General features: G+C 44.6%; 1 protein-coding gene across 2 annotated transcripts in view; it reads right to left on the reverse strand.

Moving 5' to 3' along the window:
• RGS8 (regulator of G protein signaling 8) overlaps positions 1 to 27,480 on the reverse strand; it is a 36,264-nt gene that overhangs the window by 5,351 nt on the left and 3,433 nt on the right. Inside the window, exons 1-4 of one of the 2 annotated variants that reach the window (XM_085312126.1) lie at positions 11,659 to 11,718; positions 9,638 to 10,170; positions 7,664 to 7,765; positions 6,681 to 6,745 (exon numbers count right to left, since the gene is read on the reverse strand). In XM_085312126.1, the coding sequence (XP_085168252.1) occupies positions 6,681 to 6,745; positions 7,664 to 7,765; positions 9,638 to 9,663 (193 nt within the window). In that variant the 5' untranslated portion in view covers positions 9,664 to 10,170; positions 11,659 to 11,718. Of the gene's footprint in view, positions 1 to 6,680; positions 6,746 to 7,663; positions 7,766 to 9,637; positions 10,171 to 11,658; positions 11,719 to 27,480 lie in introns of those variants that run through there. The other variant, XM_085312125.1, reaches the window with a different exon arrangement.

Genomic DNA, 27,480 nt, shown 5'->3' on the forward strand with positions numbered 1-27,480 from the left:
GCTCTACACAAGCCTGCAGAGCACAGAGCACCAAAAGCACCTCCAGGAGCAGAGTATCTATCAGGAGCATGCTGTCCCTGGTCATTTTGAGTATCTCCATGGGTGCATAAATATGGTGGAAGAGAGAAATATTTTAGGTTTGCTCCACTTACCAAAATCCAGGAGATACAAAGACATTGGAAAATCTGTGTCCCTTCTACTATGTATCAGATTCACAGGGCATGCATGGAAGGAAGAGGAGGACTTGACAATAGACCTAGGAGTCTTTACAGGAAGGAAAAACTCCTTCCTCATGGTGGACTGACAGATTTTRGAAGGAAAAAAGTATGGAAGTGAAAAACAGCAATTCCCCAAGATGTGTGTCATTTTATATACCATCAGCTCCTAGGACATTTGATGTTACATACTCCAGTACCCAAATAAACTATTAGGACCGTAAAATCTCTGCTGCATGCTCCTGCGCAGGTCTTGCCTCCCCTTCTCTCCTGACTTGTTTCTCTCCTTTCCTCTATGACAGCCCCAGAGCCCCAGCACTGACAGAGGTAACACTTGCCAGAAATAGCAGCTTTGCATGGCAAATACAGTATCTACAAAAAATAGTATCTGCTAGAAGAAATGGAGTTCTTAATGATTGACGAGGTGAGAAAGGCCTTTGCTTCAACCCTGCTCCAGAGAGCAGCCCAGAGCAGTTGCAGCAGCTGAGGCCAGGAGGTCTCCACATGATCTGCCTCCTGCTCTCCCATCAATCAGCTGCTTTTTATTTTGAAGCAAGTTTAGACAGATCACACCTTTGGCTGTGATCTACTACTTTATGCATTCCTGTCCTGCCCTCCTTACAGCCTTTGGGGCTAGATCAGGCCAGATCCAAGAGGATCTTGCAGGGAAGGCTTGGGACACAGGAGAGGTCATTCTTGACTCAAGGCTGCCTTGCTTTCTGCAGATGCACTTTTAACCTTTGACTGCCTGGCAGCATTTACAGCTGTGCCTGGGCTGCCAGCACTCAGCCTCAGAGAGCAGAGACAGGATGACCGTGTGGCAGTAAATCGGTGCCACACTGCTGTTCTACCCATCAGTTTATCACAGAACGATGACAAATCAAATTACAAGGTCGAGAGGGCAGGGAGGTGCGAGGACTGCCAGCACCTGACCTGGAATTTGACCTGGATGTTGACTTTAATTTCCTCATACACACAAAGGTTATCAAGGGAGCATCAATCATGAATGATCAGGATCAGCGTTTCAAAGTTCACCTCACCCAAAAGGAAAGCTTTTTTTTTTTTTTTTTTGCAACATGAGGCAACCAACACTGAGTTGCAATACAGTATGAGCAGAAGACATTGTCTACTGTGTCGAGCTCCTGAAATATCTTGGAAGATCTGTGGAGTATCCAAGAAGTATGATTCCAAAAGGATGTTACAGAGAGAGCACAGAAATGAAAAGCAGGACTAGAAGTCTTTGGATGTGGCAACATAGGGTATCCCCAAAATCCATAGCCTGAAGGCATGGCCAYTCAAGAAAATAGAGATGTACTACTTTAGATGCATGGCCTTTAAGCAAGCTATTGGTCACTTAATCAGGAATTTGATGCCAGAGAGTCTTGCTTGAAGCCAAAGGAGTAAATCACTACTGATAGAGTAGATAAGAGGAAGGGAAAAAAAAAGAAAAAAAAAAGAGAGAGAGAGAGCACACAACCTGTTAGAGGAGCAGGAATATTTGCCTTTTACTTTTGCAGTGTAAATATGAGCCTCAGAAGGACCATGCCCTGCTGTCCATTCAAACAGACCAAGGGAATGCACAAGAGGGGATTTTTGGGAAGGATTGCACAAGTATTTCTAGAAAAACCCCATCACAGGATCTTGCAGTGCATTGTACAGATATAACCCTAGAGCTCACCTGTGAATAAGAAAAATACTAGAATTCATGTTTTATAAACTGTCAGGCASATCAGTGACTACATAAAGACAAGGATTTCAGATGCTCCTGACATCCAGTTCAAATACTGTCATTTAGGCCAGGGAGAGTTGATCCTTTACAGCAAGAAAGACTGTGGAAGAAGTGACTTAACTAGCAAGTGCAACGAAAGTTTTAACTAAGACAGATCTCAGCAAAACAAGGAAGGGCTGAGATTAAATTGAATTATTCAGGCAGACAGTTTAATAACCAAGCACCTAGCCAATGGTAARAAAGCTATCCACAGCATTGATTTAATGCATGCATTTTATGCTATCAGGGCAATCAGCACTTTATGTGGGAAATAAAGATAGACTCCTTACGGCTAGTAGATGAATGGATTACCTGTTTGGAGCACATCAGGTCCAGGGCTGAGGAGACAAGGCCACAACGCTCTGCAGAGCATGTATATGTATGCTCTCACTGCTGCTTAGCATTGCTTTGGTGAATGTTAGCTGCCTGTCACTAACACAATGCTAATGCTAATGCTGTTCTGGCTTAGAAAGAATTGGGAGTAGGTTGGGATATTCCTGTGCTGTGTGGGAAGATGAGCAGTGTGTAGACAACAGAGAGAGGAGGAGGACAATAAAATTTGGGCAGAAGAGTACAGAGATTACAAAAGACAGTGGAGGGGAAAAATAACCCTCAGGACAAAAGCGGAAATTCAGTGCAAAGCTTTTCWGCATGTGATGGTTCACTGAAAACTGACTAAAGGCTGAGGACAGACTGTCCTGCTGGATTCTGGACAAATGACAAGCCGTGTGTCCAGCCCCGCGAGGGATGCAGAATGAGACATGCCATTGCCTGCATTTCCCTCTAGCAGGCTGTCAAAAAGAATCTCCATCTGGCTGACCAGACTGTACCTCCTGGGCACGGGTACAGAGGGGAGATTACTCCTCTGTTACACGCATGTGCACACGCTCTGCAGACCACACTGAGCTCCACTTCCCTGGGAGGTGCTGCTAAACTGCACCGGCACAAAATGGGAAAAGATGCCAAAAATCTAGCATGGTAAAACCACTTCTTTTGCTCCTCAGGCACCCAAGAAAGCATGCTACACYCAATCCTGTCTCTTGTTTTCTCAACTCCCTGCTGCAAAGTGGGATTGAACTCCTTTCTCCTGCTGCCTGCCAYGCTCAGAAGCCCTGGCCCAAGGGAACACTGCCGCACTGTGCTGAGACATGTCTCTCACAACCAGCTCTGSCAAAGGTCCTGCTGCAGAATGGGGACTGACTGTCTGACCCTATGGTTTCAAGTTAATTTGCTTCACTCATTAACAAAAACAAATAGGATTTCATCACACTGACCTGCTCACCCGAGACTATCAATGAAGTGGAGCTCAACTGCATCCCACAGTTTGATATTAGTTACTCTAGCAGGGTTAGACTGAGGGATGCTGAAATCCCAGTGCCAGTAAGAAAGTGCCTGCTGTATAGGAGACTTATCTGGATATGAAAAAGTTTGGTCTACTCTTCTTACACAGGAAAGCACTGCCCAGCCTGAAAATCTCTGGAGACATAAGGCTGCTTCAAAACCCAGGGTTTTTCAATATTCAAGACGCTACCAGAAAGTAGCATGTCAGGATCAAACTTTACTATAGAGTTCATTCATTCAGAACAATAGGATCACAGGGCCAGGACACTTCAAGGGATATTTGACAAAAACGAGCAAATTAATGCTGTCCATAGAGTATGTGCAATGTGTAGTACCTGATCAGATCACCTCCGTTTGGAGTCCTTTTGGAGACTCGTGAAAATAAGAACCGGAAGAGTAAAAAATTGTTTGACTTTCTCAAAGAGTATTGCAGCAGTGTGAAYCTCCACGTACAAGGGCAGCCTGCAGACCGTGGCACTTCAGAGAGTCTTTTAGGAAGCTTTGATCCACCTTCTTGCTCCTTGGAGCTCTTTTTTTGTATCTGTCCATTCCCTTGCCATATTCCCCACAGGGACTGCCTCATTTTCAGCTGCCATAGCTAGCTCCCGAGTCCTATATTGTTTTTTTTTTCCAAATAATGGATTGACAGAAGGGAAAACTCTGTAATGTTGACCGTGACAGACTGCACCAGACTCTTAACTCCCTGAAATCAGCACAGTAATCTCCCAAAAGAGATGAAAACTGTCCATCTAGTGAAGGAGGAGTTTATGACAGATGTGTCAAGTAGAAACACTTTACCTGCTAATGCTAYCAGCCACAGGGGAAATTCTCCCTTAGCCCAGCTGGTGCTTAGCTTGTGCCCCCAAGTATGAATTGAGATTTTCCCTGGCTAATATTGCYCACCTGTGCACTCACAGAGAAATTAAACTGATATGGTTCTATCCTGTCCTAGATATAGGATATTGGCTGGCAGCTTTCACTACAGGCAAGTAAAGGCAGGCCTGGTACTACTTTTCTTACTCTGAAATTTTGGTCAAGGCAGGCACAAGGATCCTTTACCTGCCTAACATAAGTACAAATTCACTAGCATGTGTTTTTAATAGCAAGAAACACAAATATATTTTGTTCTGCTTCATAACAGGTCTTTGGCAACTCCTCTGTATTTTGGATGCATGTATACACAACGTGATGATTTACAAATAATCCCTTTTATGTATATACATGCTCTTATATCCTCTAAATCAATTAACTAAAATAACACCGTCTGCTTGAACAGAGCTTTTTGTATGTATGTGCATCATTATTACCAAATGCAGGTTTTGATTGTCAAACTAGCAATTCCAGAAACTTCAGGTGCAGAACAGATGTGATATATTCCTTTAGAAAGTAATTTACTAAACAACAAGTTTTTGTCACTGATCACCACATAATGTCACCATGACTGCTGCTAAAAAAAATGATTTTAAATTTTAAAAATCATATCTGTTTCTGTTAGGAACTGACTATTTTTCATCAGGTGCCAGAGAGTTATTAGAATTACTTCCCTTTCTAGAGACAAGAAAAATGTTGATATTTCATCTATTACTCTATAGGGCTAATTTATTAATCAAGMAAATATTTTTGTGGTGGCTGTTGGATGAAGTAACTGTACGAAGGTTTGATATATCATTCTCAGCAGTCAGTTGAAGAGGAACAATCTGTATAGTTTCAGTATCTGGGTGTGCAACTTCACTGGCTTTTGTAACTGAAGTACTTTGGCTGCAGTCTGCATCTAATAAGGAAAATTTTGACTTTTACACCAGTGGAGGAATAGAGACTCAAGTTCAGAGGGACAACTGTAACACTGACKTGAACACCCTGTCTACTTCCACTTACCACCCCCAGGCACCTTAGTGACTTTGGTGCTTTTTTCCTCCTTCTCGTTTTGAATTTTGACAAAAGAAATGTTCCCTCTTAACTGTACCCTGAAAAAGACTTTTTTTTCCCCCTTAAACAGACTGAAGAGCAATGATCTCAACAAAATACTGCTGCTAAAATTATACCTTGCTTTTTCTGCCTAGGACAGCCAGCCTGTTTAAAGTTGTCAGTTAATTCCCTGCCAAAACTGTTGTCATTTCAGTAGAAACCCAGGAAAATTGCATTTTATTTAAAATAATAATATAATTCAACACTTATATTTTAAAATAAGTGCAGAAAAACCTGAACTGGTAAGAAAGTCAGTCAGTTCCTTACTGCAATAAAATAGTTCACCRCCCACGCTGACATCTCCCCAACCCTGACTCGCTCCCGTTTTACTCTCTAACAGAAATACATTAATGAATCTATACTGTGAACTTAGCTATCTTGTTTATAATTTCTCAGCATGAATACATTAGCAAAGCAAAATAATATTTTCTAACAGAACTGATCCACTGAGTGGAATAAAGTGTGTTGATTATATGTTTGCATTGGGTTTCTGGATGTGAAACTTCCAGGTTTGCACTGGTAACTGTAAATTATATCCTGCTAAGTGCTGTAGACAATGCTACAGAGCAAATTGTTTAAGGTTACTGAACTACCAACCAGATTTTCCACTAAAATTAACAGGAACAGTCTGCTAGACTCACTAGAGAGCTTAAGAATTTCAGCTGCTGTGTTGGCTTGAATTAGAATATTCTGCAAGGGTTTGTATCTACAGGAATACAATTTTTCCCTTTTTAAACTTACTTAACCTTTCCAAATGTGAAGATAAAATACTAATGCCCATCAGTATAACTTCAGTGGAGTGATGAGTAGCATGAACAATGTCTCAGGAGAGACCTCCTCCACTTGCTACAGTATATGGTTGCCCTGTAGCAGCATGCAGTTGCATGGCAGCTCAGAAGAGCAGCCRGAGTGAGGAAGCTTGAGAAACAAGCTAGTTTCGTGAAACCCAGGCAGCTTTAGCAAGCAGAGCGCTTGCCATTTGCTCTTGGGAAAGACTAAACCCAGGGGAATTCTGCCAAGGTAAGGTACACACAGATACAGCCTTGGCATCACAGGACAGTTAGGAAAACCCTTCCCCAGCAGCAAGGTGTCCAACGCATCCACCGGATTTGGAGAGGGCTAGAGCGTGATATCATGCAACATATCAGTTACAATCACTCTGGCAGTCTAGAGCAAGGCCAGGAAAGGAACCCACAGGAGCTCCCTTCCTCACCTTCTAACTAGAGGACAACAACCTCCTGCAAATTACCGTGACCACTGCCTAGCGGGAAGCAATGATGGGGTGTCCCAAGGGACCATTCTTGTGCTCTGGAGTGCATGTTTCACTTGCCCTAGCTGTGATCAGTATTTGGATCACAGGAAACAAAAGGTAGATTTTGATCTCTACTCACATTTGTGGGACAAAAGGACATCAAAAGAATCTGCCCATCTTGTCGCTTCTTCTGTTGATAGTCTTCTGAAAGAAAGGAAGAAACAAACAAATTGCAGACCACCTACAGCTGCTGGTCCCYTCTGGAGCTGATTGACAGGGATACCAAGACTGGAGTTCTTCTCACCTAACTTTGGACATTTACAGCGTAGAGGTCTCCAGATGAGCAAGTCACCTGGGCTCCCTTTAGAGTCAGCGAGGAGTTGCAAAGGGTTTTGTTCACCTCATCCTCAAGTAGGTGGGTAAAATAGGCCGGATGAATCACCCTAAAAGGGGCCAATTTTTCTTCATTGACTCTAAACAGCATCCCAGGGAACAAGTTCAGATGCAGACATTTACACTGTAAACGTCAAAAATCAAGTGAAATGAAACCCACCCCTGCAGAAGCGTTTATTTCTCTTTCCTGACTGTAAAGGGAAGTTTAGATGCTTAGCTCAGATGTAAGCAGCAACTTGTGAACAAATGAATCCAACCTCTCATCTTAAATCAGGACTCTAAAATGTCTAAAGTATCTTCACTAAGTGTTGTTTGAATGAATACAGGACATTGTTGGCAATATTTAATAACAAGAGTTAGCTAAGGAGGGCAATGACCTGAAACTGCTGATCAACCCTTACACAGCCAACTGCTCAGACATTGATTTGCTATTATAGAGRGGGAACTGTACTCAAATATGTGCGGACATGTGTGCCATGTGCAACAGTGGAGACAGTATGTATGTCTTGCCTCAGAGATGAGCTAAAATCAATGATCTGGGTATTTATTAAGAGAGTTGCTGCTGTTTCCTCTTTGTTGCGTTTTCCTCCTTCCYTGTGGCTACAAAAATCGGAGTTTAAAGCCTATACAAAGTACAATAGAAGGAAATAATAGAAGTAGAGGGGGTAGGCGGGCACGGAGGGGAAATACAGAAACAGTGATGGGGTAGTATGCTGCAGCTATACTCACTTCAAAGCCCGGTTGGGCTTGTCCGGAAGAATAGCTGTGAAATCATTATATGAGTCTGATTTGTGAGACAGGCAGCCCAGGCGAGTCCTCATCCCTCTGTTCCTGTGGTCGATGTGGGGGAGCAGGGGTGTGAGCAGGGGAAAACCAAAGAAGATGATGATTACAAATCTAGCCAGAGTCACAGAAAAAAGACCTCAGTGGCTCTGCACCTGGTCAAATCTGTGTCTCTTGTTCCCCCCTTCTGCAGCAGGGATCCTGAAACATCTCCGATGCTAAGCAGATACTAATGATGGATACAGCCTCAGAGCAGCTAAAAGCACATCCAGTTGAATGACCGGTCTGACTGGCAACAATATTGGAAATGCTGCTCTTTGGGATGGTTTCTTAGATAGCTCTAAGGAGGTGGTGTGAGGATAGCAAAGGGGAACAATACCAGAAATCAGTCACCGTGATCCAGTAGCACCAAAACAGCACAAACACCAGTGCATGAGAACAGGAGGGAGCAGGAGGAAGAGGAGAGGGAGCAAGGCAYCTGCACACATGAGCCTGGGCTGCAGAGAGCCCAGCCGGGGTCCTAGATGGGCTCTGAAGGCTCACRGTTATATAAGCAGACTAGAATTGTCTCTTTCATGACAGGTTTACTGATTCTATGATTCTATGCAGAAAATGGCTTTATTGCTTTTTCCTCTAAATTTTTAAAACAGTCCCAGAGCCTTCACTTCTCTGCAGGCCCCTCATGTCCTTGCCAGTCCCTTCCTGGGATGGACGACACATACACAGCATCATTCGTTATATAACAGTCGGACGGGGAGGACTTGGAAAGAGAGGAAACACAAAGGAAGAGGGAAATGGAACACATGCATTAGAGTGGACTGGCACTGTCTCCTCTCAAAAACATACAGATGCCGGTTAATGACTTTAAATGGTGTCTAGAAGGGCATGGTCTGTTGTTTGCCTCTCCAGCCTAACAGCATCGCTTCTACAAGATTCTCCCCGACATCAAATGGGACCATGCTCTCCTGCTTATGGGAGCAAACTCAACAGCCAAGTCTGCACTTTTCAACCGCTGGACCCACTCCTGTGCTGGAGGAAGCCCTTCTCTGAGCCCTAGTGCCAACAGATGGTAAATACTTTCTATAACTGCAGAGGGAAGCACAGTATTTTTCCCTTCCATATGTAATTCTTGCAGAACACTTCAGCGCTAGTCACTGAGCCAATCTGTAGCATGCTTGTTTCCCCCCTTCTCCTCCCGCCCTTCAGACAGCTTCTATTACTGCACATTTTCATGTAATCTTAAAGCAAATTAAATGTTAATTGAATGCAGTGAGTGTCTCCCTGGTGCAGCACTGACAGTTCACAGCATTGAAAAGGCACAAAACCTTGAAATCTTTAGTCGCACAAATTCTCAGACTGCCTCAAAACATAGAGCCATGACCAGTGGTCTCAGGCTGAAATGCTACATAAACTTCAAACATCAGTGTGAAATACTGCATGCAAAGTGTTGTCTTCCTAGTGAGTGTGCTGGACCTGCTCCTTTCAGTCCCTCACACTTTRTGATCTCTCTGGTACCTCTCCCAGTGTCCCAGTCCCCAACCTTTATCCTCCCTGCACTGTTTGTTCTAGCAAGCTCCCAAATTTCTCAGCAAGAGGTGTGACATGCATTACCGCAATGCTGCTCAGATTTCTCTCTGATGTCTGAGATCAAGGGACTGCAGCAGGGAATCACAGTACATGGGAGAGAGAGATGCTGCGGCTTAAGAAAGGAGCTTGTCTCTCATGAAACACTGATCTCTAGGTCATGACTTCCAAGACAGGACATGGGAGAAGGAAAGGAAAAGAAACTGGGTCTACGGGTGGTGGAGAGGCAAGGCAAGGGCAAGAGGGAACAGTGTGGTGAGCTTAAAGGCTCACTGGACAARGTAAATGGTGACAGGATGGGCAGCGATGAGGAATGCATCATGTTTTTTCAGTTACCTCCGTGGGATCAGTAAGGCAGCCATTCAGGCATCCAGTTATAGTTAACCCTTTCACTGGCTGGCTTGGACAGCAGACAGGGCTGTTTGCAGAAGATAGGAGTGCAGGAAGGAGGGATTTACTGTTTCATGTCCTGGTACTTAAAAATACATAAAAGAATCCTCTGCAAAATAGAAGGGCCAGTTGTTCTCAACACATTTGATCCTCTCCTCCTAGAGTAGAAGGTCGATTTCTCAACAGAAGATGTTCAGAGTTGAGGCATGATCATACAGGAGAGACAGCTTTTCCTTCTAAGACCAGGACCGTGGGTTAAGTCCAGCTGCAGGTCTAAAGTGATTTGACTTTGGTGTCACAGCTCACCACAGAGCAGCAGGAGTTGACATTATCGTACTCATCATTCAACACCTCTGGAGGTTTCTCCTCAACAGGCAAAGCTCCGGACTGCTCTTACTAAGATGACCAAACTACCTCTTGTCCCTGTCCCTCCACGTCATGGCTGATGTTACTGGCCAGGCATCATGGAAAAGCTGGCACTGCAAATAAAATAACAGAAGCACTTCACGTGTCTGCAGAAACTGGTCCTTTCACCATCACAGGCTCAAACACTCGCACAAAAATTACTTAAATAAAGCATTTCCTCTTGTTCTGGGTGGTGGGAGCCTGTGGGAAGCCACAGGGGAAATTTACTGTCTGGAAAGRTGGAGGGAAGGAAGAAGGGACATAGGGGTGTCAGGCTCCATTGACCTTGGCACACAGCCAGTTGGTTGAACTAATCTCACATCAGAGAATGAAGGCAAAAGCCACTAGCCAGGAGGTCGATGCGACAGAGAGTAGGATCAAGATGCTTGTATAGTGAACACAGCACAAATGTTTCCTACTTGTCAGGATGGGGCCAAGTTCTAGATAACCTCCATATCTTCTCGCCCAGAGGGGACACTGAAGAGAAGGTAAAGAAACCAATGAGAGAAAAGACTGTGTGCAGAGAAGCCAGGTCCTTGTTCTCCTTGGTCCTGGGAAGGTACCAAAGCTTGGGCTGCCCAACACAACCATTTTAAAACCTGATTTCATTAAAAACACTCAAAGCCTCTTCCCAACTAAATTAATGGAAGTGGGATTGCACTACATGCCAGTGAATGCATTTCCTTAATCCCTACCCTGACCGGCTGCTTTGCTGTGCTTTAACTGAAACCAATCCTTGTAATTCCTTAAGCCCCTTTAAATTTCCTCATTAACAGTCTCACCCACATGTGAGGCCACAGCACGTGATCTCCTGGAGTCCAGCAGCCCCTACTCTTCTTCCCCATTGCCACACTGCCCACAGGAAGTGGAGCTGGGTACCTGCCGCATTCCCTGTCCCTCATAGTCCCCTCTAATAGCCTGCTTTTGGGGGCACCCTAACAAAACTGCTCCCTGCTCGTCTGCACTCCCACTCGCTCACCAGCCTACACAGCAATAACCTGCACAACAGAGCAGCAGTGAACTTCCCAGTGGTCCCAAAGTCTGTCCGACTTTGTGGACGCAGAAACCCGCACTTCTTGTGAAGGCAGTCCCACTGCTGGGCTCACATACCCACTGTACTCCCTTCGGTTGCAAATAAAGCCAGTTAATTATGACTTTAGAAATATAATCTGTGGGTCAGTAAAGGCATTCCAGCAGAGGTCTGCAGMGAGGGTTTTTCTTCATACTCTATCATTCATTCTACCTCCCCCTCCCATTAAAGGACCCCTCGTCAGTGAGAATTGCCAGCCTCATCATGGATGGGTTTGGGGGTTTCTCCTTGGGAGAAGGAAAGGGCGGAGGTGTTTTGCTTATGACATTCAGATTATCAAACCACCCCAGGAAATCACCTGAGCAAAGAYAAAGAAGCCATCCCAAGAGAAAAAATTAGCAGCCCAAAGATATACAACACAAGACTTAAGGGGCTTCAAGAGATTAAGATCATCCATTCACATGCAATAAAGCCAAGTAAACTGAACCACAGAGGCACTGCAGACAGACAGACACAGAGAAAAGATACTCACTGCCTYTGACCTGTTCTCTCTCCTGGTGGGTCTTTGTCAACACCGTAGTCGGAGAGGCTCTGGGGAGAGAGCAGAGTAGTCTCTTAAGAGACAACCCTCCGCACAGGGTGAAAGTCACACTTCAACACACCTCCCCTCTCCACTTCTCCCTGGGCAGCAGCACAGCTCAGAGCAGCTCTGTCACATCCAGCAAGCACTAAAGCAGCCTAACCCAGCAGGCTGGGGCTCGGCTCCGCTGCAGAGCCGGCTCACACAGCTCATTGGTGGCACTGCTGAAAGAGCCCACCTGATCAGCGCGTTTCGCTGCATCCCTCAGCACCCACCTCCGTGTAAAACCTGCTCACAAATCCCCCAGCCTCTACCCTCTTGAGAAGGGCTATGGCTCGGCACGGACGGTGGCTGCCAGACGCTGGCAGGAAGCGAGGGGGAAATGCCTGTAAAAGCTCTTGCTGTTGTCACTCTCAGTATGCTGGAATAAAGCATCAGCTTGCATCATTTTAATCAACTCCTCTGAGGTTTAGGGAAGGCTCCTGCCCTCAGATCATCAAGAGTTGCTACAGACAGAAGGGACTGAGGAGTTTCAYTAAATAGTTCCAGTAGCAGCAGAGCTAAATAAAAGTGTTAACAGACAAGAGAGGCACCTTCTTGCAGGATATGGGATAAAAGGAAAAAAAAAACCCACCTGGCAAGTTAGGGGTGTGACTAAACCCTTTTATCTGCCTTCCCATCTCGAACTTTGTTTGCAGCCCTGCTTGCTCACTGCCCCCAGCCAGTTCCCTGCCTTCCCTAGTTTGCTCACTCTGCTTCAGAGGTTCTGATTCCCTTTTCTGTCTGGACTCAGACCTCTATCCTGAACTGGCAGAAGATGTAGGAGGGCTTCCATGTGCACCCCCATGGTGGGGCTGCAGCACGACCCTCAGCTTTGGGCTTGGCTCAGCAGTCAGCAACATGACGCACGGATTTCACTAGAGGCTGGAGAAGCACCAGATACTTACGTGAGTGGCTGACCCACTAAGGGTCCAAGCCATGGGATCTCCATCACCAGCCCCAGGGTGCCAGGCCATGCTGCAGTCACAGCTGCAGCTGGATGGGCACCAGCCGCCTGATGTGGGACCTCTGCTTCCTGACTACTGCTGATGGTTGGTGACCCTTCTGCCAYACTGACTCTTCTGCAAAGCTGTGCCAACCAGTTTTATTCCATCTCCTCTGAGCTCCCATTGTATCTTAACTCTGATCTTCAGAAAAGGTTAAAATGTCCTCTGCAGCTAAACAAGTCATTACTTTTCTCTGTCACAGCTTTCTTCTGCCTATTTTCTGAAAACTTGTAGTCATTTGCCTCTCTTCCACTAGAACAGTGCCAGGTCTGATGTCCTTGTGCTATTAATGGGAAGCATGTCTTGAGAAAGCACATTATTATTTAGCAACATCCCTAGGGAAAGACAGTCCTAACAAAAATTAAGAAAATACAAATATTAGTAGCACTGTGAGAATGACCCCAGCTCTTCAGATTAGATCCTCTCCTGCACTGCACAACTTAGCAAGGAAATTACTTGCCTTGTTCTCATTCTGCCATTGCAACACCCCAGGTCATCCTGATTCAGATCAACTGTGTCTCTGGTTATCATAAGACAACCATTGAAGAAACGCAAGGGCTGATACAATCTCCTCTCAGCCATAGTTGAAGTTGAGGTTCATCAACTAGCCTCTGGTACAACATGCTAGTTTGTTCAAGTCAAACAACAATCACCTTCAGCCCTTGCCCTAAACCTAAGCCAAATTCAATATAACATTACCAAGGTTTTGACTTTAATAMGTAATTTTTGTCTCAGTGCGTTTCTGCACTTTCACATTCTCTCTGGACAACCGCAGGGTATTAGGAGTGATTCTGTATCTTCGTACAGCTTCCAGGACATACCACAGATCTCACGTTCAGCCCATCTAGAGCCAGACACTTGGGGCAGAAGAGGTTTCAACAAAATGTTCAACCAACAGAACTCTAGTTTAAATAATTCTTGTCTGTTATTCAGATCTCTGGACTTTGCTTCAGTCTGAAACAAATCAAAAACTCTAACTCACTCTAGAYGGGATAAATAAAATAAATAACAAAAAAAAAGCAAGCATTGTCTCTCCTGCTTTTATCCCAGTTTTACATACTGGTAGCTCATCACCATTACCAGTTTGGGCAGAGACTCCAATYCCTATGACTCCATTACTTTAGTACACTCACTTATTGAGGTGAAAAAGGTTCTGGAGCAGCCTACAAATGACTGAAAATTAGTATTTCCTTCTTTTGCTTTCTCAGGCTAGGTTTGAGCTAATTGGGAATAAAACAAGTATGCTGTGTTGACACAGGCGCTAGGGGAAATGTAATTAAATTGCAGATAAAGAGAATTATGTTCTAGAGGGTAATATTTTAGAAAGCTTCTGTGAAGTAGGAGAAGAGGTTTAGAGCAAATTCCTTCTAAAAAGGCCCTCATGTTTCTATTCTATAGCTTTTGTTTAAAATCATTTAATAAAATAACYCATTTTGATATTAGGTTTGAATCTCATCCAAAATTTTAAATCTCTTTAAGAAACATTTAAAAGCAATTTCCTCATGACCTACAAATAGCAAACACACAAGCAGTAAATATGCACAGCATTGGGATTGTTGGCTGTGACTGAACAGAGAGGTAGAGAAGTTGCCAGCCTGGACATTAATCTTATCTCTACCATACTCACCCTATTTTCACCATATTGTTTTTACTGCCTCCCTATTTCACGCATTTTGTCCATGTCTCTACTGATTGCCATTCAAGTGGTTTTTACCCCAAAACTTCTTCCAGAACAAACCCCTCCACCAGTTTCACTTGGTCCCAGCTATCGCCACCCAATTGCTGGATAAAAGTCAAGGAAATTGTTCCTTCCACTCTGGCTGCCCAGATGCTCCTTCTGCAACTGATAGCTGACCACTCTTCTCAAAGAAAACGGTGGGCCTTACCTTAGTCAGCCTGTGGCTGGCACATCTGAGAACATCTTCACTAACTAGTTTATTTGCTTGGCTTACAGTGGTTAGCCTTAGATAATCTCCTTCACCTTGACATTTAAGGAGACTTCACCCCATCTTCTCACTCTTGCTTTACTTCCTTGATGGTCTGCTTGCCTCTCTGGGACTCCATTATTTTATGTTTAACTAGCCATCATGCTGAGTCCCCCTCACTGTAGCTTCCACTTTTCATTTCTGACTTCAAGATCTTGTTGTATTTACAGTGATCCATGCCACAAGGGTTTTTGAACTTATGTGCAATTGTGTTTGCTGTTGCTTTGTGACCTTCACTGGTTCTGTGTCAGCATCTCTTTTTCAGTAGTACTGCAAGCAACTTGTTTGAGGTTGTGCTTCATGACTCGCTAGACCAAGTGGTTTTTCCCTAGCATCAAGAAAGTGATTCTCCAGACAATTGTAATGTTTGACAGCTACATCCCCATAGCTGAAGTCATTCTTTGGTATGTTTTCATGAGACCCTACTGGCTCTATGATTTCTCTGGAAGGAGCTAAGCGCTGTAGGCTCTGTGACTGCAAAATACCAAGTACACAGGGCTGCCTCCTGCAGTGGTCAGGGCTTCCCAGTGGACAACTGGGCAGACAGCTGAACTGCTCAGAGAGACTGCTGCATGAGGGTTTGTACTGAAGTGCTGGCTTGCCTCAAACACTACCTTGTTGTCATGCCAAAGGGAACAGCAGTGACACTGCTGTTCCCTTTGGCACACTGAGAAGCCAGCCTTCAGCTCAACCACGAGCCTTCGCCTCAGCCCAGCTTCTGCTGTGACCCAATGGTTCTGCTCTGGTGCTGGGGGACTGAAATGAACAATCACCATCGATTTAATGCAAAAACACACAGGGAACCTCTTATGATACAAAGTGTCTTTTGGTCTCCTTCTGACATACTGTGATTCAAAATTTATCCAGAAGTCAGATTAGTATATACGGGGCCCAAGACCAAGTTTATTCAAGTCAATAATTTGTCTCCAGAGCTTGCTTTTCTCCATCACTGTTTGCAATTAAGGCTGAAAGAAAATTGTTACTGTTACTAGCAAATAGCTAATATGCAATGCCCTGGTCACTGTATCAGGCTGCCTGCCTTTCTAAGGGTCTGCAGTAAAACACACTTGGTCCAGTACAAGGTGACTGTCTGGACAAGAGGAAGTTATAACTAATGTTGACAGGTGCCTAAACTGCAAAACAATTACAGACTGTCTCCCCATGAGACACAGAACCACGAAACAGCTCCTCCTATTAAAAAGGAGCTCTAGTACCATCACTAATCACCCATGAACACAGCACCAAACTTTTAAAGGCATTAAGGTTTCTCATCACCTTTTATCTCAAATTCTTTTCTGTATCAGTCCAGGTACACAGGAAATCCTGAGAGGTGAAACAAGGAGAGCTCAAGTTGCAGGGGTAGGTGAGAAAACCATGCAGCTGATACACTGGATGGGAGGTATTGATAAAAGCTGCCTCATCCCATGTGCTAATGAGACAGGCCAGGAGATAGGAGACACCCACTGAGTTGAATTTGCCTTGAAAATAAAAGACCATGTTCAAAAATAAAAATGAGTTACATAAAGCATGATCCACAATTCTGTCCCTGGTTTAGCTTAAGAGAATGGCAGCTATTTAAATTCTCTCCCCRTCAATGATAAAAGTGTCTCCTGGACATGTTTGCAGCTCTCAGTTGTTGTGATCGCTGCAGCAGAACAGATGCCTCCAACTGTTACAAGGCTCCTGGCCCCAGCCTGGGTGCTCCCAACTCTCTCCTCAAATCCTCCAGGCAGACAGGATGAAAAACAACAGCTAAGCGATGTGGGAGGCAGAGTGTGGTAGAGTGCACAAAGGAATCAAGGGGAAGAGTTTCCCCTTTAATGCACCTCATTACAATTTCATAGTTATTCTCCTAGGAAACATATTCCCATGTCCAGGAGTAGTTCCACGTAAAGAAGTACGTTCGTGCTTCTGTATATGTGTGCATGTAATTCAGAGAGGATGCTGTTAAGCACGAAGCAGGGAAGCAGAAAGGATTGGACTTGACACAGAGCTGCTCTGTGCAGCCTTGGAGTCCTCCCAGCTTTCAGCATTGCTGCCGCTGTCAATATGGCAGTGTCTGTAATGCAGTTGGTGTGTACGGCTGGGAACTCAAGGCTGATCGACCTTGACAGAGCTCCGCAAAGATTCCCTACCCCAGATGCTCCATTCCTTGTACATCTTGATCGAGATCTGACACTTGACACAAATCAGGGAGAGGCACTTGCTGAAAGACAGGGTTAATTTTCCGCTGAGTGATCATTCAAGGTGCTTGTAAGCAGCCTGCATTTTGCTCACTGAACACTCTATGAGCTAGTCATTTACTGAATGTTAGAAATCAGCCCTGAAATGCTGGGGTTGCAGTCACAAATCCATTTACGAGGGATGAAGTCTGCACTTGTTTGCTCTCATCACTGCTATTTCAAAAGCCTTGGACTTTCAGGGCATCCAGGTCCCACAGCAAGGATTTGTTGGGACTACTAACCACTACACAGAAACGCAACGTGGCACTGGAAGGTCACTCCCACTGCAGCAAAACACCTGAGCATGTGCTCAACTTCAAACATGTTAGCAGTTGAGTGGAGACTTGTATGATGAAATACAAACACCGTTAACTGCCTGGGTGAGCTGGGACTTCTCTTTCATCTCTGGAGGCTGCTGCTCTAGCTTTAATTAAAGCATAAACGAGAGGAGTTAGGCTCATCCTCTTCTCCAGCACATAATTCTTCCTTCATAAAAATGGCTGCTCCATCCAGCACAAATCTCTCTTAGGTGACTGGCCTGCAATCACACACGTCCTGTCAGTCTGGACAGAGATGTATCCCACAGTTCTGCCAATGCTGGCACTAGACAAACCTTAAGAACCGGAGAACATCTCCAGAGCCAGGTGGGTGGGTGGCTGGGCAAGAGAACAGCCCTGTCCTGCCTGGAGCCAGTGCCATATACCTGCTCTGGAAGAACCTTGGGCTGCAAAAACAAGGGAGCCTAAGAGAAAGGCCCCGAGGCAGCGCAGCAACACAGCTGGAACAAGCAGTGCACAGGCTCCGAGCTGAGGCGCAGCCACGACAACACACGGACTCCTCGGACAGAGGAACGTAACCACTAAGATTCAGGATTGGGTGCAGTGACGAGCAGCCAGAGAGAAGACATTAGTKCAACGGGTCTGTTGTATTGCTTTTAGCTAAGCCAGATCACCAGTTTATGCTCCTACCAAATGGACAGGATGAAGGAATGACCCTTGTTACTGCAGTGACCCTCCAGAAGCAATAGCAGCCCTCCAGGCAGGGCTACAGGAAAATGAGCCCCCTTGGATTAGCCTGCAGCTCTTCCCCCACCTGCAAACACTCCTGCCATCTGCAAGTTTTCACTACAGCCGTTGCTTGATACAGCACTCTCACCTCCAACACATTCTCTTTTCACTTCAATTAGTCTTATTTTTAACCAGCTCAGCCCCAGTGTTCGGCCCTGGTGCTAGTCACAATGTCACAGATAACCTCAATGCAAATATTCAAAAGAAATACAATCCACTGCTAAAAAAATGATAATAGTAAAGGAAAATCAAAACGCAGCCAAGATATCAGAGCTACAGGCACCAGCATCGACTAACATTTTCTCCCAGCATCAAAGAACCACCACTAATCCAAYTGAAACAGAGATTACCCCCAAAACCAGGCCAGCTCCTCCTATCAGCCCAGCCAGGGGCAGGCTGGGGGTTAACAGAAGAAATGTGCTGTGCTCTGTTCCCRCCTGCTAATTAGAAACACTGTCTGCGTCCCTCTGACCATTCATAAGATGCCACAGAAAGATTAATGCACCAGGAGCAGCACAGCCATGACAGTAACAGTGGTGACATCTAAGCAGCACCCTTCCCCTCCCACTTTGCCTGTGGAGCCATTCTTCCCCATAAACTGGAGCAGGAGTAAGCAAAACTCCCCCCAGGCAGTCATAACCTGGCAGAGGACCAGAGGCTTTTCATCACTCAGYGAGGCCCTCTGAAGAAGCTACATAACAAGGCACTCCTAGCTCTTACCTGTCTTGCAGCTGGCAGCAGGCTGGTGGCTACATGGCTTTGGGTGCTTGATGGACATAGCTGGTTGAGACCCTGAGTAACAGGGTCTGCAGACTCCTGGTATGTTGTGGAGGGTGAACGACCCAGCCCAGCCACAGTTATCTCTAGAGGAATGGCAGCAACATGCCACTTGCCTAGCTCCCTAGCCCTGCATCTTGTGGAAAGAACAAGAGCTGGAGGAAAGGGGGGGGTGAGGGTTATGAAAGCGAGGGAAGAGGGAGAAGGGAGAGCGAGGGAGTGCGCGCTCTTGCAGATGCACACACGCAGAGCAGACAGAGGCTTGTACAGGATGGCACTGCCTGACTTGCTCTCATTACTGCTGCAGGCTGCCTGCTGCCCGTGGAGGAGGACTCACCAGCATCCGTTGCTGTCTGGGGGACACAGCAGAGAAAAAGGACAGGGATCATCAAAAGCAAGCGAAACTACCAGCTTAACATCAGAGGCTTTGCTGTCTTTGTTCACTTTTACCTGGGAGAGAGAGGCCCAAACCAGAGAGCAGGAAAGGATTATGGTGAYAGACAGAAGTTTAGCTTTTCCTGGATGTCTCATTTCTTCCAAACATAAAAAAAAAAATCCCCAGCCCTCCTCCACATGCTGAGAGGTGGAACAGGACTAACCTGACCCAGAGTGGAAGACAGCATTGCATCAAAACAGCAGAAAGTGGGTTGTACATATCCAAAGCATCAGCATCTTTTATACTTCAACCTTCCCTTGCATTCTCATTATCTGGGTCATGCAAAATTGGGTCTAAATGCATGGCAGGAGTGTTGGAGTTTGCGGAAAGGCACTCCAGCTGCAACACCTCCCATTGGATGTTGAACAGAAAGCTATGTGCAGAGCTCCCTGCCGTCACTGACACTCTGTGCTGACTGGCTCTAAYGACAGACACAAAAAGCTAGGGATCCAGAGATCTGGCCCTAATCCTTCTCCTGAAGGGGCAATTTCTCACTCCACATCTTTTGGGGTGCATTTTTCTAAAGCATCACACACACAGAGAAGYCACTTTAAAGGAAACTGAGAACTTAGCATCTGACTCCTTTGAGAGCTTTTTGAAAGATCTTACACCACTTCCTCTTCTGCTCTACTGCCTTAATGCTCAGAGGGGCTGGCTATCACCTGGAGGATTCAGTTTGGTCAGAAGCATTACAATAAAAGAGATCAGATGCTTCAGRTATCACATCTTCCCCTAAAAAGCCCCAGTCAACCCATTCACCATGGCTCCCCGCTTTAAGAGTTTCCTTCAGCGGTTTCAGAGACATGTGGAGATCTGGCCACATGGCTGCAGTTAATAAAAATCAWTAGGTGTGATGCACTGGATTACACRCACAGAAAGCCTCCAAGTCAATATCCTCCAMARCAGTTAACCTGAGAGTACACCATGTTGCCAAGTCTGTCTGTCTYTGTGAATACATGTGTGTGTTGAATAATACACTTGCATGACTCACCTGCGATCACACACACATCCACAGCAGAGCAGGATAGGACCTAGTCCCGCTGAGCTGAAACACAGCACCCAAATCACCTGCCTGTTCAGCTGCTTTCAGGATCTGTGTGCCCAACTACAGGAAATGGCGCTCTCAGGTCTCTCCACCTTAAGACCATCTCTCAGTCACTGCATGCAAATTGTCCTGGAATAGAGTAGAAAAGGTCTCACTATGAAACCATAGTAATAGAGGACCAGTCTGGCTGTGGCGGCAGATCCATTGGCCCAGGGGATGATAATTTTAGGGCTGCTGCAAGGACTCACAGCCAGGTCTCCTCATTTCCTCTGCAACAGAAGAAGCTGAGATTTGACAGTGTCAAACTCCTGTATCAAGAGTTGAATTGTTCCAGGATGCTGAAGTAGGGAGCAACATGTGCAGGAATCTGTTTTGCAGCCCTGTACCTCTATATTACTTATATTACTAGTAAAGTCATCCAGTCTCAGTGGTAGGAAGTCAACCTCCTTACGCTCCAGGAGCAGGTGATTTCTGAATGACATCCTCTCTTTATGGGGCTGCTTTTTCTCCAGATACTGCAGCTCAGTGTCCCAGTACACTCTGAGGAAGGAAAAAAAACATTTTTTTTTGGGGGGGGGGGGGGGGAACAGATTTGTGTCTTCTGGGACCATTTACTCTGTGCCTCAAAGCATGCAGCCAACCGTCCACTCCCCAGTACACACAGGAAAGCTCTCCTGCTCCTTGGAAAGTGTAACCATGCAGCCTGCCAGGGAAAGACAGGCTCTCCCACATCCTTACAACCGCGCTGCTGGGGTCTGACTTTCCCTGGGGGAGAGGACAAGGCACCTCAGACAGTGCTTGCAAAGCAGCGTTCAGGATTTCACAGGGGCACCGTCAGCACCACCATCCGTTATTACTGCAAAGGCTTTATACTTGCAGGGATGGCTTTTCCGGGTGAGCCAGAATTCCAGCTGTGTGTGAAAAATCAGATGGTTTGTTTTGTATGTGCATGAAAACCTAAACTTAGCAAGATGTTAATTTGCAGGGAAAATAGGCCATATTTATGTAACTGAAAAGCTGCAGTGAAGGCTACAGATCCAATGAGGGAGGAGTATACACTCAGGGCCAACAACAAGCACTGTTATTCACTCTGCTTTGTTAAGAGCTCCAGTAACTACATATTCATCGCCCTGCGCCCCAGAGAACYGACTCTGAGGCCCTCCAGACTAAGAATAGAGGCCTCGTGTTTGGCTGTCCACAGCCTGTTTTGTCCAGGATTAGAGGCACCGGGGTGTGGAAGTTCAGCTGAACGAGTGCTGCAAATGGCAGCATCTATGTACATCTGTGAGCAGCGCAGAGCTCTCAGCCCGGCAGGAGTRCAGAGTGCTGAATAAAGGACGAATTCATTCACAGCCATGCAGGATGGCATCAGTGCTGGGGCTCTGCTCACAGAGACATCCCCCGTGGTGGATGGTGTGCTCACAAAACATGAGTCGCTTGTGCAGAAACAAAACCCAAGCCACCTTTCAAAGGAGGCAACCTGGGCAGCACCATTACTGCCATTAGGAGTTCCCTGGCAGTGAAGTCGGGTGGTTTGATCTCACCTCCGAAACCTTGGTCCCAGCAGGGGCAGACAGCTTCACTGATAGCCCATCCATATATGATCCCACCTACAGCCCACCTATACAGATAGCACATCTGCAACATTTCTCTCTCCCTTTCCCCTTCACACATACATCCTCCTCCGCTTAAATTGGTTCMTGACTCCAGCAATACACAGCCTTGGAAATACAAACCACATTTAGACATTTTTCAGATGCCCTGCACCCTAATAGGTTTTTCAGCTTCAGATACCATCACACGACAACACTAACAGGAAACATGATACCGATATTTGTCTAGCTTTGAATTTGTGACCCTGGGACTCCAGTGAAGCCTTTTACCTTGCTAAACTGTGCCAGTAAATAGCAGAAATGACAAATTTGCTCCCATAGCATAAGCAAAAGAAACAGCACTGAATTGTGGCTGCTTCCATGGTCTCTGGTTCCACTAATCCCTCATATTGAGGATGACAGATACTGATAGATGTTCTTAGACATCTGTCAGAAAGTAGGGGGGATGATTTTCAGAAAGGATGGTGACCTAGGGCTCTAACTCGTCTTTAAGCAGGGTCTAAGCCACAGACAGTATTGAACCAAAACACCAATTACAAATGTTTGGATTATAACTTCTCTGTAGCTGGAAGTCCAGTCTGGGAAGTAAGGCAGAATACCACATCACGAAGGAAACTACAGACCAGAGGCTACAGCCAGTCTTAGGTCAAGTGTTGTTTTCAGACAAATGGAGTCAGAAATTAGTCTTTGGAACACAGACAGAAAAATCTCTGCAAAACAGATCAATCTTCTGAGGGAATGCAAAGTCTCTGGAAAAAGTCTTTCTTGCTAAAGCATCCCATAACAGAGAGCGCTTTGGGGAAAGGCCTCTCGAGATCTCTTCTCTTCTAAAGTAAATGCCTCTGGGAACAATAATCTTGGTAAAGGGCTTCTGGGGAAAATGTCTTGGAAAAAAAACAACAAAAAATCTCTTAATTCTGCCTTTACCCTTGCCCAAACAGTGACAGACAGAGCCTAGAGGTAAGCTATCATTTTCCAATACTCTTCCTAATCACCTCTGAGAAGGATGTAACAACGTTCCTGCTGCTCTTTCATCTCCTCTGGCTGTAGTTCACTGCTTGCTCACATTCACCTGCTGTGAGTAGCAACTCTGCAAAATACATTTTGGAGTCATCGTCTAGCTTTGCGGTGTACAAGAACACAGGACTTGCCATCTGTTGCTGTTTATTTAGCCCTTGTGTTACTGAGATAATATCTGGGAAAACTGCTGAGCCTCTTTAAAAAGAGTGCTGCACTTAAAGAAGAGACATACATGTCTTTACCTTCTGTGGAAGATGGTCTGACCTGAGCACCATTTGTTAAAGAAAACCAAGTCATCTCACTCCAGTGCTGAGACTGTTGCATTTAGATGCTCTGATGACACTGGCTAAGATACACAAACATGCTCCAGCCATTTGACCCTGAGAACTGCTCTGCATTCTTGGAAAACCACATGCCAGCTTTGACTAAGCATCTGCTGATTAATCCCTGCTTCAGATGTCTGTCAGTGCAGCCTGGCAAAACCCAGAGGCATCGTGCGAGACAACAGAAAGTCCATTCTAAGTATTCTTGAGTCAGCAGAAAAGTCTGTCACCTAAGAGGCTCGGAAAACAGGCAGTGAAGCCCCCAAAATTAACATCAGTGGTGAGAGGGGGCTAGCTGTGGTTCCTGAAGTTGGCTCTAAATCACCYTGTTCCCCTTTGGCCAGCCTAACCCATCACCTGTCTGACATTGACACTGCTAATTCCTTAGCTTTCACTGATGCTCTCTCCAAGCCTGGAGTTGGTGCAATCCTCTCTAACCATTTACCAACCCTTCCCCTCCTGGCAATGCCAATGTGGCCAGCAAAGATTGCTTGGACATCTAATTGAGAGGAGAATGCCAGCATGCTAATGCTTGACCTAGCRGCTTGTTAAGACCTACTTGCTCTCATTATATGTTAAAGCTATAAGGCAATATTTAGTGGTCAAGTTCTGCCTATCCAGCTCACAATCTCTTTATGCATGATTAAAGATGCCCAAAGTGACAGAGACAAGGAAGTTTATAATTCAGGAGCTTCCATCTACCACATCTCCCTTTGGAAAGACACTGTTCAACTGACAGCAAACAGATAAGGTGCTCCAGAGTCCCCTCTGTTGCATGGGCAAGTGAGACTGATCTAGAACCTGATGATCTTGAGTTCAGACTGCCTCTAAAAGCAGAATGGATGCAAATTTCAAGTTTTAAGAGCCCTGTGGACATCAAAGAGCATGTAGTACCTGCCACAGAGACACAATGTGCATAAACCCTCTATTCTTAAAAAAAAAAAAAAAAAAAAAAAGATCTGGTATTGGGAACATGATCACCAGTTGGGTCTAAGAGTAAGGTTGAATCTGAGTGAAATCTGAAAGATTAAATTTTATACATATATCTATATATGTGTGCACACACGTGTGTACATATACACATATATAAACACACACATATGTATATATGTGGATATACACACACGTATGTATATACAAGTACATATGCATATATGTGTATAAATATACAGTCACACAGACAAGCTGTCATAACTACCTGAATGCCTGTCTCCTTTCAGCCATTATAAAGCCAATCTTTCCAGACAAAACAAGTTTACCAGCAGTTCAGGCAGCAAGACTAACAGTTCACATCCCTTGGAAAGACCGGATCTGACACTGAAGCAACCATTCGATAGCCCTCTTGGAAAACATCAGCATCTGCTAAACAAGATAGACTGGCCCAAACGTTAAACTAACTGACAAAGCGCACCAAGACAACAGGTCACTATTCTATCAACTCTGCATGGGCCAGAAATAAAGCTTTAGGAAAGGACCACATATGACACCCAAGGGAGAACCCAATCTGCTTACCCAGACAACTCTCTCACATCAGCCTTTCCCTTCACTGATCTCAGGAGAAATCAGCCTGTTTCAGTGAGAAACATTCAACTCCAAGTGATGAGGTAGCAAGCAGCTGTATTTTTTTCCTGGTCCAGGAGCACAGATCTGGGAATAATGACAGCAAACACATTCTCTTCAAGGGCACAGCTCCAAATCCAGAACCAAATTATTGTAGCTGAGACCATCACACGCTGAGCAGAACCAAGATTGCAGCATACATTTTGCAGGCAGCATATTCGCTTTTTCCACAACAGGACTTCTTTGACTTATGTTTAGCTTGTGACCTTGTACAAACACAAGCAGCATCCACTGCAAAACAGCCAGTTTTCAACTGGTGTCTGTGTTTAAGTGATTTTTTTTCTTAAGTGAAGTAACCTGCATTTATGCTTACCACACAGCATCCTATTTTTCCATGACCATTTCTCCACCTGTCAAGGTTGGAATTCCCACCCTTCTCTTCTCCCAAAAGCCTAAAGATCCTCCCAGCTAACATATTTACACTAGATTGTTAACAAATGCTATACAAACTTACATTCTCTATTCATGAACCAGGTTGAAAGAAATGCTCCCAGGACAAGCACCTGAAAATATCTCCTCCCATTCAGATACATTAAAAAAAAAAAAAAAAAAAAAAAAAAAAAAAAAAAANAAAAAAAAAAAAAAAAAAAAAAAAAAAAAAAAAAAAAAAAAAAAAGCGTCTTTGGATAATGTTATCTAACCATTTTAAATCCAATAGTCTAAAAATTTCATCTAGAGTCACATTAGGGATGACTATGACAAAAAGTTCTAATATACTGCCAGGTACTGTCTTCTCCCCTAGCAATAAGACCTTTTTATCTTGTCACAGTATGATAATTAGTTTGGTTTGACATGATTTTCCTCAACAAATCCACATGGTCTGCTCCTTGTCCAAGTTCTTCYAGACTGTTTTTGTTTCAGATTTTTTTTTTAATCTATAAATGAAAATTAAACTGATCTGTAATCATCTAGACTCTCTTTCCATTCCTTCTAGAGACAGGTACTGCCTGATCTTTACAGCAAACAGGTACCTCACCTATCCACCATAAATTGTCAAAAATAACTACAAACGATTCTGAAATCACTTTGGCCAGCTCTTTAATAAAATTCCTGGCCTCCAGACAGCTTAAGACCACCTGATTTTCCCAAAACACTCTTGAGCATATTCTTTCCCAATTCTAAGTAGAGAGCTCACTATTTTGTCATTATCACCATCAGTCCTAGTCACTTTTCCTCTTGAGCTTTTTAACAAAAGACTACTATGGGGGAAAAACAATAAACATTTTCACCTTCTTGACAACTTTTCAGTAAGCCTTTCTTTTCCTGTGATTATCTCACATGCACTATAGTGGAAAGAGGAGGACCAAGGAAAGTGCTGGTCCACTCATATTTGGTGCTTACTGGGACTACTGAAAGGACAGACTGTCAGTCATCACAAGCATTTCTTACACCAAGGGATCATGACAAAGCAAAAAGTACTCATCCTACAGGCTGAGAGAGATAAACCAATCCTCTGGTTACATAGGCAGAATTAGTTATTCATCTAGTAGAGGCACTTTGGGTCTCAGTCATCAAAGGCCCTCTTTTTCTCAAGAGTCAAGTTCTGAGCTAGGTGACCTGGAAGAAACCAAACTGTAATAATGAAACAAAAATCTGGTTGACTGGAGGGAAGAGAAAAAAAGAGTTCCATTTGGCAATGCAAGCCATGCAGCATAGTCCAAACACACCATCTATCAAAGGAGTAGAGAAACTACAAGGAAAAAAAGTACTAATAACTATTAATATAAATCGAAAGAGACAAATAGGATTCAAAAGCATCTGTACAAATCAAAGCTTTGCAASAGAAACTCTGCCTTCAGCCAGTGGCCAATAAAAGGAACTATCTGTTATCTATGTCCTCAAGGTGACCCAGAAGGATAGGCATGCAGCATATGACACTGGCACTGCCAAAGCAAAACGCCTCCAAACTTTAGCACACAATATGCATACAGAGCCAAGCAGGATACATGTAGAGACAAGCCTGTAGAGAAGCATGGCTTACATCAAACATTGTAAATGACACATAGCAACAGCTAAGTGATGACAATTTGTGCAGTCTTGGATTTTTAACAACACTAAACTAGCAGGCTAGAGCTTGTGTCTGAAATGAGATGTAAACACAATTTCAGGTAGCATTAACACAAAAAGGGTAAGAAATTTAGAAGGTGGGAAGGTCAGTTACACAACAGTAGTGAGATTAATTAGTTCATGATGCAGGCTTCTGCAACATCCAAAAGCCCCTTGAAAAGAAAGAAAGATATGGCCTAGGCAGGGAAATCTGATAATTTTCTAAAAGTAGTGATATTTGAAAAGTAAAAACAACAAAAATATTCCTAAATGGGCACTTTAGGTATCAGCCTTAAGAATTCTATTACAAATCAGATATCCAAACTGGACAACAGCAAGAGATTTTCAATAAAGCCTTGAAAGCATGTGYGTGACAGACTTGCAATAGCTGGTGGCTAAGGAAAGTCTATGCCCTAGAATATTCAGATATAGACAAGGAATTGCCAGGAAATCAGTCACTGAGACTGTAATGTCTAAGGGGATCAGGATTTGTTGTCCATAGAGAAATCTGAAACACTAGCATGAGAAATCCTAGCGCCAGGAAGGAGGGGAAAAACAGGAAAAAAAAAAAAAA

This window comes from Rhea americana, unplaced genomic scaffold (genome assembly GCF_003343005.1).
Source record: "Rhea americana isolate MKP2758 unplaced genomic scaffold, rheAme1 scaffold_358, whole genome shotgun sequence".
NCBI classification, from domain to species: domain Eukaryota; kingdom Metazoa; phylum Chordata; class Aves; order Rheiformes; family Rheidae; genus Rhea; species Rhea americana.